The sequence below is a fragment of the Protopterus annectens genome, chromosome 2.part2 (genome assembly GCF_019279795.1).
Source record: "Protopterus annectens isolate FY-2018-M chromosome 2.part2, PAN1.0, whole genome shotgun sequence".
Taxonomy (NCBI): domain Eukaryota; kingdom Metazoa; phylum Chordata; order Ceratodontiformes; family Protopteridae; genus Protopterus; species Protopterus annectens.
The window spans coordinates 103,149,469-103,165,880 of record NC_056730.1 but is presented as its reverse complement, the minus strand read 5'-3'; the positions used below and the strand labels follow the sequence as shown (position 1 = coordinate 103,165,880).

The 16,412-nt window shown below is 44.7% G+C and overlaps 1 protein-coding gene across 1 annotated transcript in view; it reads right to left on the bottom strand.

The window, feature by feature from the left end:
• LOC122795556 (interleukin-6 receptor subunit beta-like) overlaps window positions 1-16,412 on the bottom strand; it is a 1,057,822-nt gene that overhangs the window by 911,980 nt on the left and 129,430 nt on the right. The window contains exon 2 of the mRNA XM_044063785.1: window positions 15,392-15,697. Within this exon, the coding sequence (XP_043919720.1) occupies window positions 15,392-15,697 (306 nt within the window). The remainder of the gene's footprint in view (window positions 1-15,391; window positions 15,698-16,412) is intronic.

Here is a 16,412-nt window from a genome sequence, read left to right as displayed (position 1 = left end):
GCCCACTGATTTGGGGGCAGATCTGGCCATCCGTTTGGAATTGGCAACGTGTGGAAATGAGATCTGTATCCCTGGGATACTATATTTAAGACCCACTTGTCCTGGGTAATTAGATGCCAGTTTTGTGCATGAAGTGCTAGGGGCTGCCAAATGACAAGTGTTTGGAAATGGCATAGGAAAGTCATTGAGACTGTTTACCGTAGGGAGGGGCCTTACTACTTCCAGATTTGGAGGTGGAGGCACCCCATTGTTTTGTTCTGTAAGTTCCTTGTGACTGAAACCTGCAGCCTTTGGAGTGCCTGGATTTGGCCTGAGTGGCTCTGTTGGGTACTGGAAAGGACCAATTCTTAGTAGGCCAGTGCCTACTGAACCTGGGCGGCTGCACTTGTAGGAAATCTTTTACAGTTTGCATAGATTTAGCTTTGTCTTCCATCTTTTTCAAAACTTCTTCTGCCTTATTACCAAATAGGCTGTCCTGTTGTAAAGGAGCATCCAACAATTTTGCTTTAACATGATCAGGCAGATTTTGCTCTTTGAGCCAAGCATGCCTTCTTATCACAGATCCAGTTATGACGGCCCTGCAAGAGGCCTCCAAGGAATCAAAACCACATTGCAAAGTATGCTTTTCCACTTGTTCAGCTGAATGCAATAACTCCTGTAACTCTTTATTTTCCACACAGTCAGAAATCAACATCATTTTCTGTTTCAGTAAGCCTATGACATGCTGCTGATATTTAAGCATATGAAATTGACAGTTTAAAGCCCTGATTGCCAGGGTTGCAGACGTGTAAACCTTCTTACGCCATCTATCCAGCGCTCTGGAGTCTCTATCAGAAGGGGTAGGATTTTTAGCAGTAGAAGCCTTAACACCCTTGGGACCCTGAGAAATTGTTTCAGGATCAGCAGTAGGGTTTTTAAAAAGAAACTTGTGAGAGTCAGGAACCCTGTAATATCTGCATGGCTTACTAGGAGCCGGAAGCAGGGAATCAGGAGCCATGCTGGATTCTGAGAAAACATCATCAACAATGTCTAAAACAGGAGGTATAGCCAAAGGCCTATGCTGAGGAAGAAGGAAATCCCTAAGCCTCTTTTTGGATTCTGAAAAATCTTGACTCTCCCAATGAGAATGTTCCCTTAAGGTATGCAAAGTTTCTCCAAAAGAAAAATCCTCAGGAGGAGAAGCAGAAGGAATGGATTCTTCTGCATGAGAATCCTCATAAGGTGGAATAGAAAATTCCTGATCAGAAGAGGAATCAGAAGAAATGGACACCTGATCTGAAGATTCATAATCAGTGCCTTGCCTAGACCTCTTAGCAGGAGTGGATTGGCAACCCCTGATCAAAGTAATTAAATCCTCAGCCATTTTGGCATAGGGGCCTGAACAAGTGGCCCATGCGTCGGTTTTTTGGACATCAAACTTGGTTTTGGCCTTGTTTTTGATGATGGCGTTGGTTTAATGTACAAATCTTTAGGTCTGAAAACACCCTCAGAAGCTGGTGCCTGCTCAGCAGCTCCGGACCCATCTAAGGGAGAGACATCCGTGGGTCCAATACTTGAAGTGTCTCATGGCATACCGGACTCCGAATGGGTCTCGGTAGAGGCCTGCGAATCAAAAATAGTGGGCATCAGGGGCTGCGAAAGTGCCCGAGTACCGATGAACCAGCGACTGGCTTAGGAGAAGCTTCCTCGTCGGTTTTGGACCTCGATGGTCCTTCTCTGTCTTTTTCTTTGCGTTTTTTGTGTATTCCGGTAGTCGGATTGCTAACCAATGACATTTCTGGATAGTTAAATCTTGAGCCAAAATAATGAGATGCAAAAATATATCGACGTTTAATAGTGCGTTGATTAAATTTAGCACAAAACAGACAGCAAGGCATGTTGTGGTCAGGGCCTAGGCAAGGAATACAGTACAAATGAAAGTCCTTATGAGGTATTTGCTTCCCGCAAGTAATACAATTATTAACTTTTACTGACATCGGTAAGGATCAAGAAAAAGTTTCCCCAATGGAGTACTTAGCCTTAGGTTGAAGACTTCGGTTCTGAAACTTGAAAACGAAAATTTCAGGAGTCGGCCGACCGGCACTTGCGAACTGCTTCTGGCACCGCGCTGCAAGAAAGACTAATTAAAATAGTGTCGGCTGCATGTTTTATACCCCTGACGACCTGACGTCATGGAAGAAGAGACAGCAACCGACGTAGGACCCAAGACTTTGTTATTCAGGTCGACTGAGGGCAACCTGCGAGCAGATTAGCCAAATGTAATGACTGCAACAGTGAAACACGAAGAAAGTACAGTTTTGTACCTACCATAAATGTAGATGTCCGATAGGTATGCATCTGCAGTCATCACATATGGGGTTGTCCTGCCTCAGGCAGCCCTTCGGTCGGCCGGATTCCAAAGTCTGGTTCCGGCGTCGGCTGATGTCGCCCTTTCCCCGACGTCACAATGCCTGGGGTATAAAAGCGTCAGCCGACGCCATCTTCCTCAGTTTTTCTTGCCCCAGATGCCAGGTGCCCTCTAGGAAGGCTAAATTTGGAAAAATGCAATAAAAAATCCAAACATTTGCAAAAATATATATATATATATATATATATATATATATATATATATATAAAACAAATACACCATAATAGATCCCCCAGCTAGCTAATAGAGAGGTAAGCACCCTAGGAATACCACAGAGGGGGAGGAGGGAGGGTAAACCTGACTGCAGATGCATACCTATCGGACATCTACATTCATGGTAGGTACAAAACTGTACTATGTCCTTCAAGGATGCATCTGCAGTCATCACATATGGGTAGAATACCATAGCCAATCTGGGGGTGGAGGTACTAGGAAAAGGATGGTGTAGCTAAGATACCCTGCAGGACAGCCGTAACAAAGCTTGCTCTGGATCTGGAATATAGAGGTAAATTGTAATGCTTGGCAAATGTATGCACGGAGCTCCATGTGGCAGCTTCTAAAATGTCTTTTGTAGCCACCCCTCTTAAGAAGGCTGTGGAGGTGGCTGTGGCTCTCGTAGAGTGAGGTCTGATGTTAGCTGGTACAGTCTTTCCATGAAATGAGTAACAAAAGTGGATGCAATTTCCTATCCATTTTGAAATTGTCTGTTTGGAAATTGCTTTTCCTTGAGTACCAGCAGCATATGCTACCAACAGCTGGTCAGTTTTTCTGAAACCTTTAGTTCTGTCCAAGTAATAGCGCAACTGTCTGTGAATGTCCAGGGTGTGCAGCAGTTTCTCCCCTTTGTTTTGTGGATTTGGGAAGAAGGTAGGCAAGTGAATAGTTTGATTCAATGAAACCTTGGATACCACCTTTGGCATAAAAGTAGGATTAGTTCTTAATGAAACTCTATCCTGATGGAAAATAATAAATGGCTGAACTGCCATCAGGGCCTGCAATTCCGAAACTCTTCTTGCTGAGGTTATTGCCAGAAGGAAAGCAGTCTTCCATGAGAGATACTGTAGATCTGCAGATGCTGCTGGTTCGAATGGAGGCAGTGTTAGTTTTTTCAACACGTAGTTAAGGTCCCAAGCAGGTAGAGGTGGTTTCCTAGGAGGTTTGATGTTTTTGATCCCTCTTAGAAACTGTCTTAGGAGAGGATGAGAAAAAACAGGAGGATCAGTATTGTACTCAGCTGAAATTGCTGAAGCATGAATCTTAACAGAAAAGTAAGACAGTCCATTGTGGAACATTTCTGCCAGATATTCCAGGATATGTGGCATGTTCATCATTGTCGCATCTGGGCCCTTTGTGGTGTTCCAGATGAGAAATCTTTTCCATTTTGCTGAGTATGCCTTCCTTGTGGAAGGGCGGTGAGCTTCCAGAATAATATTCTTTACTCTCTGGGATAGCTTATCCTGAGGAGGAGTCAAGGTATTCTCCACGCTGTTAGTTGCAATGTTTTCAGGTTGGAGTGAAGAGTTTTGTATCTGTGCTGTGTCAGTAGAAGTGGCCATAGAGGTAGGGGCCATGGCTTCGTACGTGACATGCTCCTTAGCAGTGGGTACCAGTGCTGTCTTGGCCAGTCCGGAGCTATCAGGATCACTTTTGGCTGCTCTGCCCTGATCTTCAGTAACACCTTGGTCATTAGTAGAATAGGAGGAAATGCATACACTGTCAGATTTCTCCAGCTGAAAGAGAGGGCGTCCACTTTCCACGCTTGTGGGTGGTATGTCCTTGAGCAGAATTTCTTTAGTTGATGATTGTGGGGGGATGCAAATAGATCTATGTCCGGGCTCCCCCAAGATTGTGTTATGTTTTGGAAAATGTCTGGGTGCAGCATCCACTCGTGTGCATCCATGATATTTCTGCTTAAGCTGTCCGCCAGTGTATTGTCCTTCCCTGGCACAAACTGAGCCTGTAGCTGTATATTGCATTTCAAAGAAAGATCTCATAGATTCATTGGCAGTCTGCACAGAGGGTAAGAATGGGTACCTCCTTGCTTGTTTATGTACCACATAACTGTGGTGTTGTCTGTCCTTATTAGTAGATGGCCTTGATGCAGAAAGAGTTTGAAGGCCTCGATTGCATGTATCACTGCTAGCATTTCTTTTTGATTTATGTGCATGCGTAGCTCCTTTCGTGACCACTGTCCTTGGATACGTCTGCCCTCCATGTGTGCTCCCCAAACTAGGTCTGAAGCGTCTGTTGTAATAGTTTGGGAGGTTTTTGGCTTTGTGAAGGGCAGCCCTCTGTTGGACTGGCTGGCCTGAGCCCACCACAGAAATTCCTTGTGAAGGCATGGAATGAGTGGGATTAAAGTTTCCAAACTGTGACTGTGCTGAGTCCATAAACTCCTTAGGTACCACTGTAGCTTTCTCATATGTAGCCTTGCTTGTGGAATCAGAAGAATACAGGATGCCATGTAACCCAGGGCCTGCAGGATTTTCCTTGCAGTCAGCTGAGTTTGTCTTGTCACATTCTTGAAGTAATCCGGTAGTTGACTTTGTTTTTCTTCTGTGAGATAAGCCATTTGGGTGGTTGTACCTAGATCCGCACCCAGAAAGGTTATTCTTTGGGATGGAACAAGTCTTGATTTGTGCATGTTGACTGTATATCCCAAGGCCTGTAGAAGATTGATGGCATAATTTAAGTCCTTTATCAGAGTTTGTTGGTTGTCCGCTTGTATAAGGCAGTCGTCCAGATATGGGTAGATTTGAATCCCCTGGAGTCTGCAGTGTGCTATTACTGATGCCAGGCATTTCGTGAATACTCTGGGCACAGTAGATAAGCCAAAGGGCAATGCTGAGAATTGATAATGCTCTGACCCTGCAAGAAATCTGAGGTATCTTCTGCAACTTTGTCTGATAGGTATATGCAGGTATGCCTCCTTGAGGTCTAGAGTAACCAGCCAAGACCCCTTGCCCAGCATGGGAAGGAGTTGCTGTAGAGTCAGCATTTTGAATTTTGGCACAATGAGATAAGTATTCAGTACGGACAAGTCTAGAATAGGCCTCCATTGATGCTCTTTTCTTGGAACAAGGAATAGTCTGGAGTAAAATCCTTGGCCTTGTTCTGAAATAGGAACTTTTTCTATGGCTTTCATTTGTAGTAAGTTTGAGATTTGTTTCAAAGCCTCTGTCCTTTGATTCGGTGGCAGACCTGGTATGCCTTTTCTTTTTGGCAATGTGTGGAAATGGAACCTGTATCCGTTGTCTATTATTTGGAGTGTCCATTTGTCTGTTGTAATGTTGTGCCAATTTCTTGAGAATAAAGAAAGCTTTCCGCCCAAAGGTGCTTCTAATTGAGCCCTGGTTGGCGGAGTCAAAGCAGAGTCATTGAGTTTGTCCTTGTGCAGCAGTTGCAGATCCTGAACTGCCTGTCTGTAGTGGAGGTTGCATTGACGGCCTCTATAGGAGCCCCTAGCTTGGCATCTACCTCTGGCACGCCTGTTACTACCCTTTGAAACCTTTGTGGGTCCGGAAAGGACCAATTCTTGGAAGGCCAGTTTCTGCTGAATCTAGGCGGTTGGACTTGAAGAAAATCCTTAACTGTTTGTACAGATTTTGCCTTTTCCTCAAATTTCTTTAGGACGTCTTGAGCAGTGGAACCAAATAACTTTTGCTTTTCCAGTGGAGCATCCAAAAGCTTAGCTTTAACATGTTCTGGCAGGGATTGTTCCTTCAGCCAAGCATGCCTGCATATGACAACACCTGTCATTGCTGACCTACATGAAGCTTCCAATGCATCATAACCACACTGCAAGAAATGGTTGCTAACCTGCTGGGAATTATGTACCAGATCCTGCAGGGATTTACGGTCCAGGGGTTCAGAAGAAGACAATTTCTTATGCATTTCTTCTAACAAATACTCTTGATACTGTATCATGTGAAATTGACAATTTAATGCCCTCATAGCAAGAGTGGCAGAAGTATACACTTTTTTACCCCATCTCTCTAATGCCCTGGACGCCTTTGCAGAGGGGAGTGGGTTCTTAGTAGCAACAGCTGCAACCCCTTTAGGGCCCTGTGAAATAGTTTCAGGGTCAGCAAAGTGGGCCTTATAAAGAAAATTATGTGTGTCCGGGACCCTGTAATACCTATCAGGCTTAACAGGGGCCGGAGGTAGAGTGTCAGGGGTCATACTAGAATCAGAATATACATCATCAATCACATTTAAAACAGGAGGAATAGCCAAAGGTCTATGCTGAGGTAAATGAAGAAAAATTCTTAGTCTTTTCCTGGAATCAGAATATTCCTGGCCCTGCCATTTGAAATGCTCTCTCATAGTGTGAAGGGTCTCCCCAAAGGAAAGCTCTTCAGGAGGGGAGGCTGAGGCAATAGATTCCTCTGCATCCGAATCCTCGTAGGCCGAATAAGCCTCCTCCTGGTAGTCTGAGTGATCCGAGCCAACAGAGGCCTCCTCTGAGGAAAGGGGATCAGGGAGATCCATCCTGGGCCTTTTGTCTAGAGGGGGTTGGGAGCCCCTGTCCAGATGAGGCTGAGAGCCCCTAATTAAGGAGATCAGGTCCTCTGCTAAAGTTAAAATCTGTGAACTAGAAGAAGGTCCCTGAGGAATAACTCTGGGAGGCATGGCTTTAGTGTGTTTTGCAGCTTTAGCCCTGGTGAAGGCCTTAATAGACATGGATGCAGGAGGCCTGGCTGCACCACGTGCTGGTGTAGCTTTATCTAAAGGTATGGTGTCGGAAGATTCCAATTCACCAGTTTCGGAAGGCAATTCTGTAACCGACTCAGTAGGAGCCTCCGGGACCGAGGCTGTCGGTTGTATTATTTCAGGGTTCGGAAGTACCAAGGACTCGGTATCAGCCGAGACAGAGACACTCGCGGTAGGCCTAGCCGCGGTTTCAGCCGAAACCGCGGTCCGTGTGTGTCGGTCCTTGTCTTTCCGTTTCTTAATTAAATGTGATGTTGGGGTTTCCGACGGCATTTTGTAAGCAAAACTATCCCCAAAAAACTCTTCTGCGAACTCCGACCGACGTCTAAGAGTGCGTCGGTTGAAGGAAGCGCAGGCAGAGCAGGCCGAGACGTCGTGGTCTGGGCCTAAGCAGGGAAGACAATAAGAGTGGAAATCCTTATGAGGTATTTGTTTCCCACAAGTTAAACAATTATTAACTTTTTCTGACATCGGCTGAGGCAAGAAAGAGTCCCCAACGGGGTACTTAGCTTTTGAAGTCTTCGGATAGCGAAATTACAGGAGCTGGCCGACTGGCACTTGCGAACTGCTTCTGCTTCGGGCACCACGCGGCAAGAAAGACTGAGGAAGATGGCGTCGGCTGATGCTTTTATACCCCAGGCGTTGTGACGTCGGGGAAAGGGCAACATCAGCCGACGCCGGACCCAGACTTTGGAATCCGGCCGACCGAAGGGCTGCCTGAGGCAGGACAACCCCATATGTGATGACTGCAGATGCATCCTTGAAGGACATCATGTTACAGATAGAACCTTGTCCTGTGGGAGAAAGGCTTTCACTCTTTCTGTATTGATCCTGCAACCTAGGAATATCTTGTCTTTGTCTGGGTTCAGGGAGGACTTCTTGAGGTTTGGGGTGAACCCTAGACTTTGTAGAAGGGACACTGTAGAAGGGACATAGTGAAGTGTAGATGTCTTAAGAGGGAATCTTTGGACTGTGCTAGGATAAGGATGTCATCCAGATATGGATAAACCTGGGTTCCTTGGGTCCTGCAGAAGGCAATGGCTGGAGCTAGGCACTTTGTAAACACTCTTGGGGCAGTGGATAAACCAAAGGGCAAGGCCGTAAATTGGAAGTGCGAGGATGGGCCAGAGAAACGCAGGAAATGTTTGTGTAAGGTCCTGATGGGAATGTGCAGATAAGCATCTTTTAGGTCCAAAGTGACCATGAAAGCATATGAGGGTATGAGGGGTAAGAGAGTGAGAAGTGACAACATTTTGAAGAAGGGTACCTGCAGCTAAAGTTTTAAGAAGGAGAAATCCAAAATGGGTCTCCATGGACCGTCTTTTCGAGGGACCAGGAACAGATGGGAGTAGAATCCCTTCCCTTCTTGTACTGTGGGAACAGGCTCCCTTGTGCTTTGTTGTTGCAGGTCTGACAATTTGTGGATTTTTTTTTTTGTGAAATTTTTTTTTTTTTTTGGGGGAAATGGAATGCCCTTCCAGGGGGGAATTTGTTTCCAGGATAGAAAGTACCCTTTTTGAATAATGTTTAATACCCATTGGTCTGTATGATTTCTTGCCAGAAGTGGAAACAGTGGGTAAGGTCAGGTGAGAGGGGCAGATGGTCCAGGCAGTCACGCATTATTAGGACCACCCCTGTCCTGAAAGGGTTGTCTAAGTTGAGGAGGTGGGCCAGTAGGCCTGGATGAGGAATGTCTTCTAGTTCCTCTTCTGGGTCTGGGGAGGCAGGAGAAGGTGGATTACACCTAACAAAGGTAGACTTAGCCGGGTAGTTCCTATAAAATTTGGGTATACGGGATACCAGGAGATATTTTATATCCTGTAATGCTTTGCTTTTCTCTTGCAGATTCTTAAGTAGGTCTGCAGATTGCTTTCCAAAGAGGAAGTTGTGATCCAGGGGGGCATCCAAGATTTTGGACTTAAAAGTCCTCTGGCAGGTTCTGTAGTCTAAGCCAGGAATATCTCCTAAGGACAGATGCTGATGATGCAGAGCGGGCCAATGCTTCTGCAGCATCGCAGCTGCATCTTATGGAGTGTCTAGCCACTTGTAGTGCTAAGGACAATTTGGAGGAGATATCCATTTTAATGGGGCTGTCAGGAATTGAAGCCAGCATAGAGGTGGCTTAGGATAGGCCCAGAGCTGTTGGACATGCTCCACTTAAAGAAATCCCAATCCTTCCGAGCTACATGCTCTAGGGACCTTAACCTTGTCACCACAATAAAAAGAACATGCTGGAGGGATAGATTCCTGTCCCAGAGACTTCCCATACTCTGGAAGAGACTACCTATCTGTGTCAAACAGAGCTCCTCATTAGCACTCTTCAAGAAAAATCTTGATGATTGGATGAGTAATAGGAAATTCACCCCGGGGATCACTTCTGTGGCTCTGCTCGACAGGGGCACAGGAAAATAATTTTCTTGGGTGGCGAAAGCCAGGGTACATTTTTTGGCTAGGCTTGTATGGGTCCTAGGGCCGATAGGGTTTGGATGCATGTGCTGTAGTTGCTGCATCAGGGGGCATCAGGCATGTTGGGAATTATTGGCCTCAGCAGGGTTCGAGACATGCTCAGCCAGTTTGGAGCCATGTTGTTATCCTGGTTTAGAGCTATTGATTTTTAGTTGGACCTTTCCTCATTTTTTTTAGAGGTTTTTTTGTATCAAGGGAAGGGTAGGAAATGCTGAAGGAGTAGTCCCTTTCCAGCTGAAGGGCCGGGTGGGAATGCCCTGCTAGTGGGTGGAATGCCTGTGCAGAATTTTTTGAGCTGGTGATTGAGGGTTGAGGCATTCGTCTATCCTTGGAGCATTCCCATTTCTTGAGATGGTCTTGAAAGATGTCGGGTGCAGCTGGCGTAGTCCTGTTTAACATATCTGCTAGAGAGTTTTGCTTAAAGAGGTTTTCTTTCTGGTACAAATGTGCCTGTAACTGGAGTGTTGTAGCTGGTACTAGCTCCAAAGTCATTCTGTATAGGGGGTAGGAAGGGGGTGAATGAGTGCCTGATGTACCACATGACTACCACATTGTCTGTGGTTATGTTGTCTTGGCCTTCCTTGACTTCCTTGAGAAATGAAATTGGATTTCACTTTGCTCTTTTAGTTTAGCATTTCTTTTTTTTTGATGGGTGCAGGTGGTGTCCTGTGTCCCTGTCCCACAATCTTTGCATGCATTTGCATATGCCCCCCCCCCCCAGCCAGGTCTGAAGCATCTGTTGTGATGGTCTGGCTTGTGACCTGCGAATGGGCGAGGCAGGGTTGACTTTAACTGCGTGAGCCCACACATGGGAACTTCCTGTTTTAAGCATGGTATTAGTGGAATTTCCTTTTGTTTTTCTGTAGTTAGGAATGCATTTTGCTGTGTCCAATTCCTCCAGGAAGGAAAGTCCTTGTCTGGGATGGTATCAGCCTTGACTTTTGTAAATTGACTGTGTATCCCAGTGTGAGAACTGATAGTGCTCTGATCCTGCAAGAAATTGAGGTATCTTCTGCAGATAGGTCGAATGGACGTGCAGGGTATGCCTCTTGAGGATCCCTAGTACCAGCCAACACCCTTGCCCAGCATGGGAAGAAGGTTGCTGTAGGGTCGCATTTGAATTTTGGGACAATGATGTATATTTAGGTAGATTAGGGTAGAATTGGTCTCCCAACTTTTTCCCTTTCTTGGAACTAGGAATAGTCTGGAGTAGAACCTCTTTCTTGCTCTGTCTGCTGTGGCACTTTTTCCACCTCATGTTTGCTAATTCCATTATCTGTTGTAGAGCCTCTGTTTTTTTTTGGGAGGTAGATTATTTGCATTCCCTTTGACTGGTAAAGCGTGGAAGTGGAACCGTAACTCCCTTGATCATTCTTACAAAAATCCACTTGTCTTTTATGTGGGTCACTGTGGCTGTGTTGATGTAGAGATTCTGGCATTCTGTGCCTCTTGTTTGCTGTTGGGTTACAGTCCCACTGGGGCACCTCCTCTGGATTGGTTTCTGCCTCTGGGTTCTGAAATTCTGCCCTTTGAGGTCTTGTGGAGTCAGGAAAGGACCAATTTTTTGGTAGGCCAGTTCCTGCTAAACCTTGGTGGTTGAACCTGCAAAAATTTTTAACTGTCTGGACTGATTTTTGCCTTTTCTTCCATTTTCTTCATAACCTGCTGGGCAGGTGTAAAGTGTAAACTTTTTACTAATGACCTCTATTCCTGACCTCGCTTCCAGAAAGAGAAGGATTTTAGCTTTGCGGTCTGCCTTGGGACCCTGGGGACCCTGGGATGGGGTCTGCAAGAGGAGAGGGGGTAGAGGGTGGTGATGAGTATCTGGCACCCTGTAAAATCTGTCTGGTTTGGCAGGGGCTGGGGTAGAATCTGGAGCTGAGCAGGCATCATTGAAAGCATCATCCACAGAGAGAACAGGCCTAGTACCTACCTATGAACCTATGAGCCTATGATACTAAGTCCAAGGCATACTCGGTCATGTGAGTTTGATAGTTAATGGCTCTGACGGCCAAAGTGGAGGAAGTGTACACCTTCTTGCCTATCCTATCCATGGATATGCTATCTTTATCCGTGGGCAACAGGGAGGCAAAAAGTAGCAACCTAGATCGTTTGTCAGGGGCAGTGGCAATCACTGCTGGATCTGCTAAGGGTGGCTTTATGAGGAATTTTTGTTCCTCTGGCACCTTGTAGAAGCGGTCTGGGCACTTAGGAGCAGAAGGCTGTGAGTCAGGTGTTCTAGAGGCTGCAGTAAAGGCATCCAAATATGCAGGAAGAGCAGGGGGTAGAGATGAAGGAGAGGGGGACTCCATTTGCAGCAGTTCAAAGTATGTTTTTTGGGTTTCTGTCATTTGGGAAGTATCCCATTTGAAATAGTGTTTCATTTTGATGATGGTTTCACCAAATATAATGGCTTCAGGTGGAGAATCCCCTTCCACAGAATCCTCATCAGGAGAATAATATTCCTTGAGCGAAGCAATCTGGGATGCATAAGAGATGGATTCATCCGAGGAAAAGTTGGTAGATTCATGTTCTTCTTCCTCAAGGAGGGGAGCCATGGAGGAAGCCATGGGAATGGAAGAAGTAGAGGTAGGCCTAGGGCTTAGCACAAGCAATGTAGTAGTGGGTAAGGCAGAAGGCCTGAGGGCCATAAATGCCTGCATAAGAGAGGAGGTGAAGGCCTCCCAGTCTGGAGGGCCTTCAGAAGCAGGTGTATGTTTTGTTTTCTGCTTCTTTTTGGTTGGAGTGGACTTAGGAACTGGTCTGGCAGCGGCTGTAATTGAGGTCTGGATCCCGGTCGAAGGAAACACCAACTCTGGTTCCCCCTTGACATCGACAGGCGTCTGTGCCTGAGAAAGCTCCATGGATGTGCCGGCTGAGCAGTGGCCTCCGCAAGGGAGGTCGATGTAGTCGACGGATCCGCCGAACGCTCAACTCCTACATCGGTAGTTGGCTGGGTGTCCGGGTTTGAAGCGGCAGGTGATGATCGCCTAGGCATCTTGGCCTTCTTACGCGGAGGTTCTAAGGCGGCCTCGAACCAGAATCCATCCTGAGAGACAGCCATTTGAGGCGTTGGTTTTCTAAGTAAAGGTTTAAGGCTGCCAAATGACGACGTAAGGTCTTAGGCACAAAAGATTTACAAATAGGGCAAACGTTATGGTCGTGCTCCCGGCCTAAGCAGACAACGCATTTGTCATGGGCGTCCTTATGGGGAATTTGGCACCCGCATTGGCACTTTCCCTTTTTCCCTGACATCAGCTGAAAGCTACAACAATCAAGCCTAAGCAATGTGAAAGTGTGATAAAAAAATCAGAAATACAAGAACCCAACGGGTTACTTATCTTTAGTCGATCCGACGTCTGGAGAGCGATCATACTATGTGATGTCGTCTGCAGCTGAAAAGTTCTGACGATTGTGCGTAAAGACATCACATTTAAGGTCCCTGGTTTATGGCCCTATGTGTGACTTCCCACGCAGCTGCAACAGCCTAGCTGAAGCTTTTGTATAGGAGCCGACGTACGAGTCGCCTGAAGGCAGGAAATCCCACAACAAGAATACTGCAATATAGGAATAGAAGGACATCAGTGTGTTTCACAGCTGGAGGCGACAGGGAGGCAGAAATAAAAAAACACAACTCTACAACAGAAAAAAAAAATCACCTGAAACTTCTGAAATTGGAAAAGGGCAGCCTGCAGCTGGGCGGCCACAGTGGTGCAGTGATTAGCATTGTCACCTCACAGCAAGAGGTTCTCTGGTTCGATCCTCGGCTGCGGTGCCTTCTGTGTTGAGTCTGCATGTCCTCCTTGTGGTCGCGTGGGTTTCCTCTGGGTGCTCCGGTTTCCTCCCACATCCCAAAGACATGCTGCAGGCGGACTGGACACTCTAAATTGGCCCTAGGTGTGAGTGCGTGTGTGTGTGCCTTCTGTGGAAGGTTGGGCGCCGGGCTGGCAACTCGACACTGTAAAACTCCAATGCCAATCATGAGCAGACAGGTGATCCGCTGTGGCAACCCCTAACCAGGAAAAGCTGAAAGAAGAAGAAGAAGAAGAAGCAGCCTGCAGCTGAGGCAGGTGAAACTTGTGTGGCAAGACAGATCTAGATCTGTGCTACAGGATTATGTGTAAGAAGGAGGAGTAGTTTTAGTTGTGAACTGAGAGTCCTACTGGCCTCAAATCCAACTGATAGCGCAAGATGGACCAGTCCTATTACATCAAAAAGGTACTTCTGTTGGACTAGTTGGTGCAAATACATTACCTTAAAGGTATTCAGTTATCTCCACAGGAAATTAAATGTAAAACAATCTTCCACTGCATACTCAACTACAATTCCAAGAGAATGCTTTCCCACATGAAAACTAAGCCATAAGTCAGAGGAAAAATACAGCAATGAATGAAACTTTTCAAACTAGTTTTCACTCTCATTCTGTATTATAATCTTTACAGTGTTCCCAGTTCACTTTCTGATGCCTGCCATGTGGTTATAAGTCCCTGGATGGTTGTGATCCACACTTTTCTTCTACCAAACACCACGGGGCCACCTTATACCACCTTTTATGTAAACATGGCGGAGAAACACTGTGGGAGTAAGTCATCATGGTGTCTTGGATCAGGAGAGATTTGCAAATTTTTTTTTTTTTTTTTTTTTTTTTACAGACATACCAGTTTGCTAGGATGTCTCTGGTCAGGACCTATATTCATCTGCCTAAGGGCCTTAATGCTCTTTCATAAAGGATGCAATTCAATATATGACAGCTTCTTAAGGAACACATTGTTTCACTTGCCAGGTAGTGGTTGCACTGGCTTATGTTCTAAAATGGTAGGGGATTATAACTTCAAAGTGCCAAAGGTGTTTAATCTGAACCCTGGAATGGGGATCAGCTATGTAGAGACTGGGATTTTTTTTCATTATTAAACTTACTGAAAAGATGATGTTATGACAGGTGATGTTATGACAAGACACATTTTAGGCCATATGCTTCTTTTTTTATGTACACACTGGTGTTTGAATGTACACTTTATGTAGCTCAGTGATCATACAAGATGGCTATATTTTGTTAGATTTTTGACAGTGACAATAAGATCTGAAAATCAGGATGACTTTTCTTTTTGTCATGAGTAACTATGAAAAAAATTAAGTTCACCAAATCAATGCTTACCTTTTGGGTTTTTTTTCATACCACTGTACATCGGCATCTATTAGAAGAAACACTAGGCAGAGGCTTCACTCTAATTTACTCGTTATACACAACACAAAATCACTGTGTAGTACTAGAAATGTTTTAAAATCAGAGTCTTTGCTCAAGTTCGCATCACTGGCAAACCAGCACAATACATGTACACCAGTGTTGCGGAATACCCAACCTATTGTACTATCTCAGAAAACATTACGTTTTATCAGTTAAATCCAAAACCCATCACAACTTCCACAGCTTGCAAAAGATGAGGACTTCTTTGCCCACTTTGAGCTTCTGTCTTAATGTGTTCACTTTTCTGTAAAAAGTCTACAAAATAAATACTGTGAAATATGATAACTAAACTATCTTGATTATTTTGCTGAAAACATATTTCTTAACAACAATGACTTATTAACTGTTGGGTTATCAAAGTAGTCTTGATAATTTTCTTTCTCTCTCTTTCATGTTTGGTAACAGGTACTTCTAAGATGTGTGTATCTGCATGATCAGAACAACCAACTTGTTACTACCAGCAACACCATCCAAGTAAAACAGTGATGGAATAACAGAACATCAAAACTGCACAACCTCTGTACAGTATATCAAATAAGTTATAAATGGTCAGCACTTACATCCCAAGGTAAAAAAGATTCCATAAAGTGTTCGAGGAATCTGTCCATGTTCTAGAATACTGCACAACAAAGGGCTCTCCAGTACAGATGTATCTGTGAATGTGACCTGTGCAAGTGTTCTGTTCACAACATTATACTGTTCTTTGGGGACCTCGTTTTTTCTTGTACTCCAATAAATATAATTTGCATCTGCTCCATACACGGGGATGCAACTTTCATTGAGAACGCAGGATGCAACAAACTGGGTGCCAATCTGAATAATGGAAATCTCTGGAATGATGTAGCCACAACTTCTTAAAATGGTACCTTAAAAAAAAAAAAAAGATCAGAGTCAAGGAACTTGTGCTACAGGAAATGTTTAATCAGCTTGCTAAGTACTTACTTCACAAAAACATTTTAGGCAAACGTGGCAAATACACAGTTATAGTCCTAACAAAAAATTAAAAATTAACATACGAGGAAAATGCTAAAACTCAAAATGTTACAGTCCACTGCCAGTTATGGGAAAACTAGTTGAAAAGTTCAAAGCATTACAGTTCAATGTGACTTCTCCAAATCAGAGACTTGGAGTATAACAATATTAACTCAAACAAGAAAAAAGCTACATCTAAACTGGATGATAAAAGAATTTCTAAATGGCAGAAAAAGAAGACGATACTTTTTCTCAAACTAAGTGAGAGATCTATGGACTGTAGGACAGAATAAGACAACTGCTTAGGAACATAAGGTAGTTTTCCAGATTAATGACCACAGTAAGGGTGAGTAGTTGAAAGATGCTTGAATGCAAGCAACGCTTCAAACATAAAAGGCTACAATAAATAAAACATACAACACTTCCTTGAACATTTAAAAACTAGAAAATATGGGGACTCCCTCAGCACTGCAGGAGGCAGGTCCATAGATGTGCTGCTTGATGGAAGAGGAAAGGCTCCAGAAGCCTCCAGACAATTTCAGGAATCTGTAATAACAACAACAAGGATAAAACAAAGGCCTAAGAAGGATGTAGGGACTCTACAAAGCA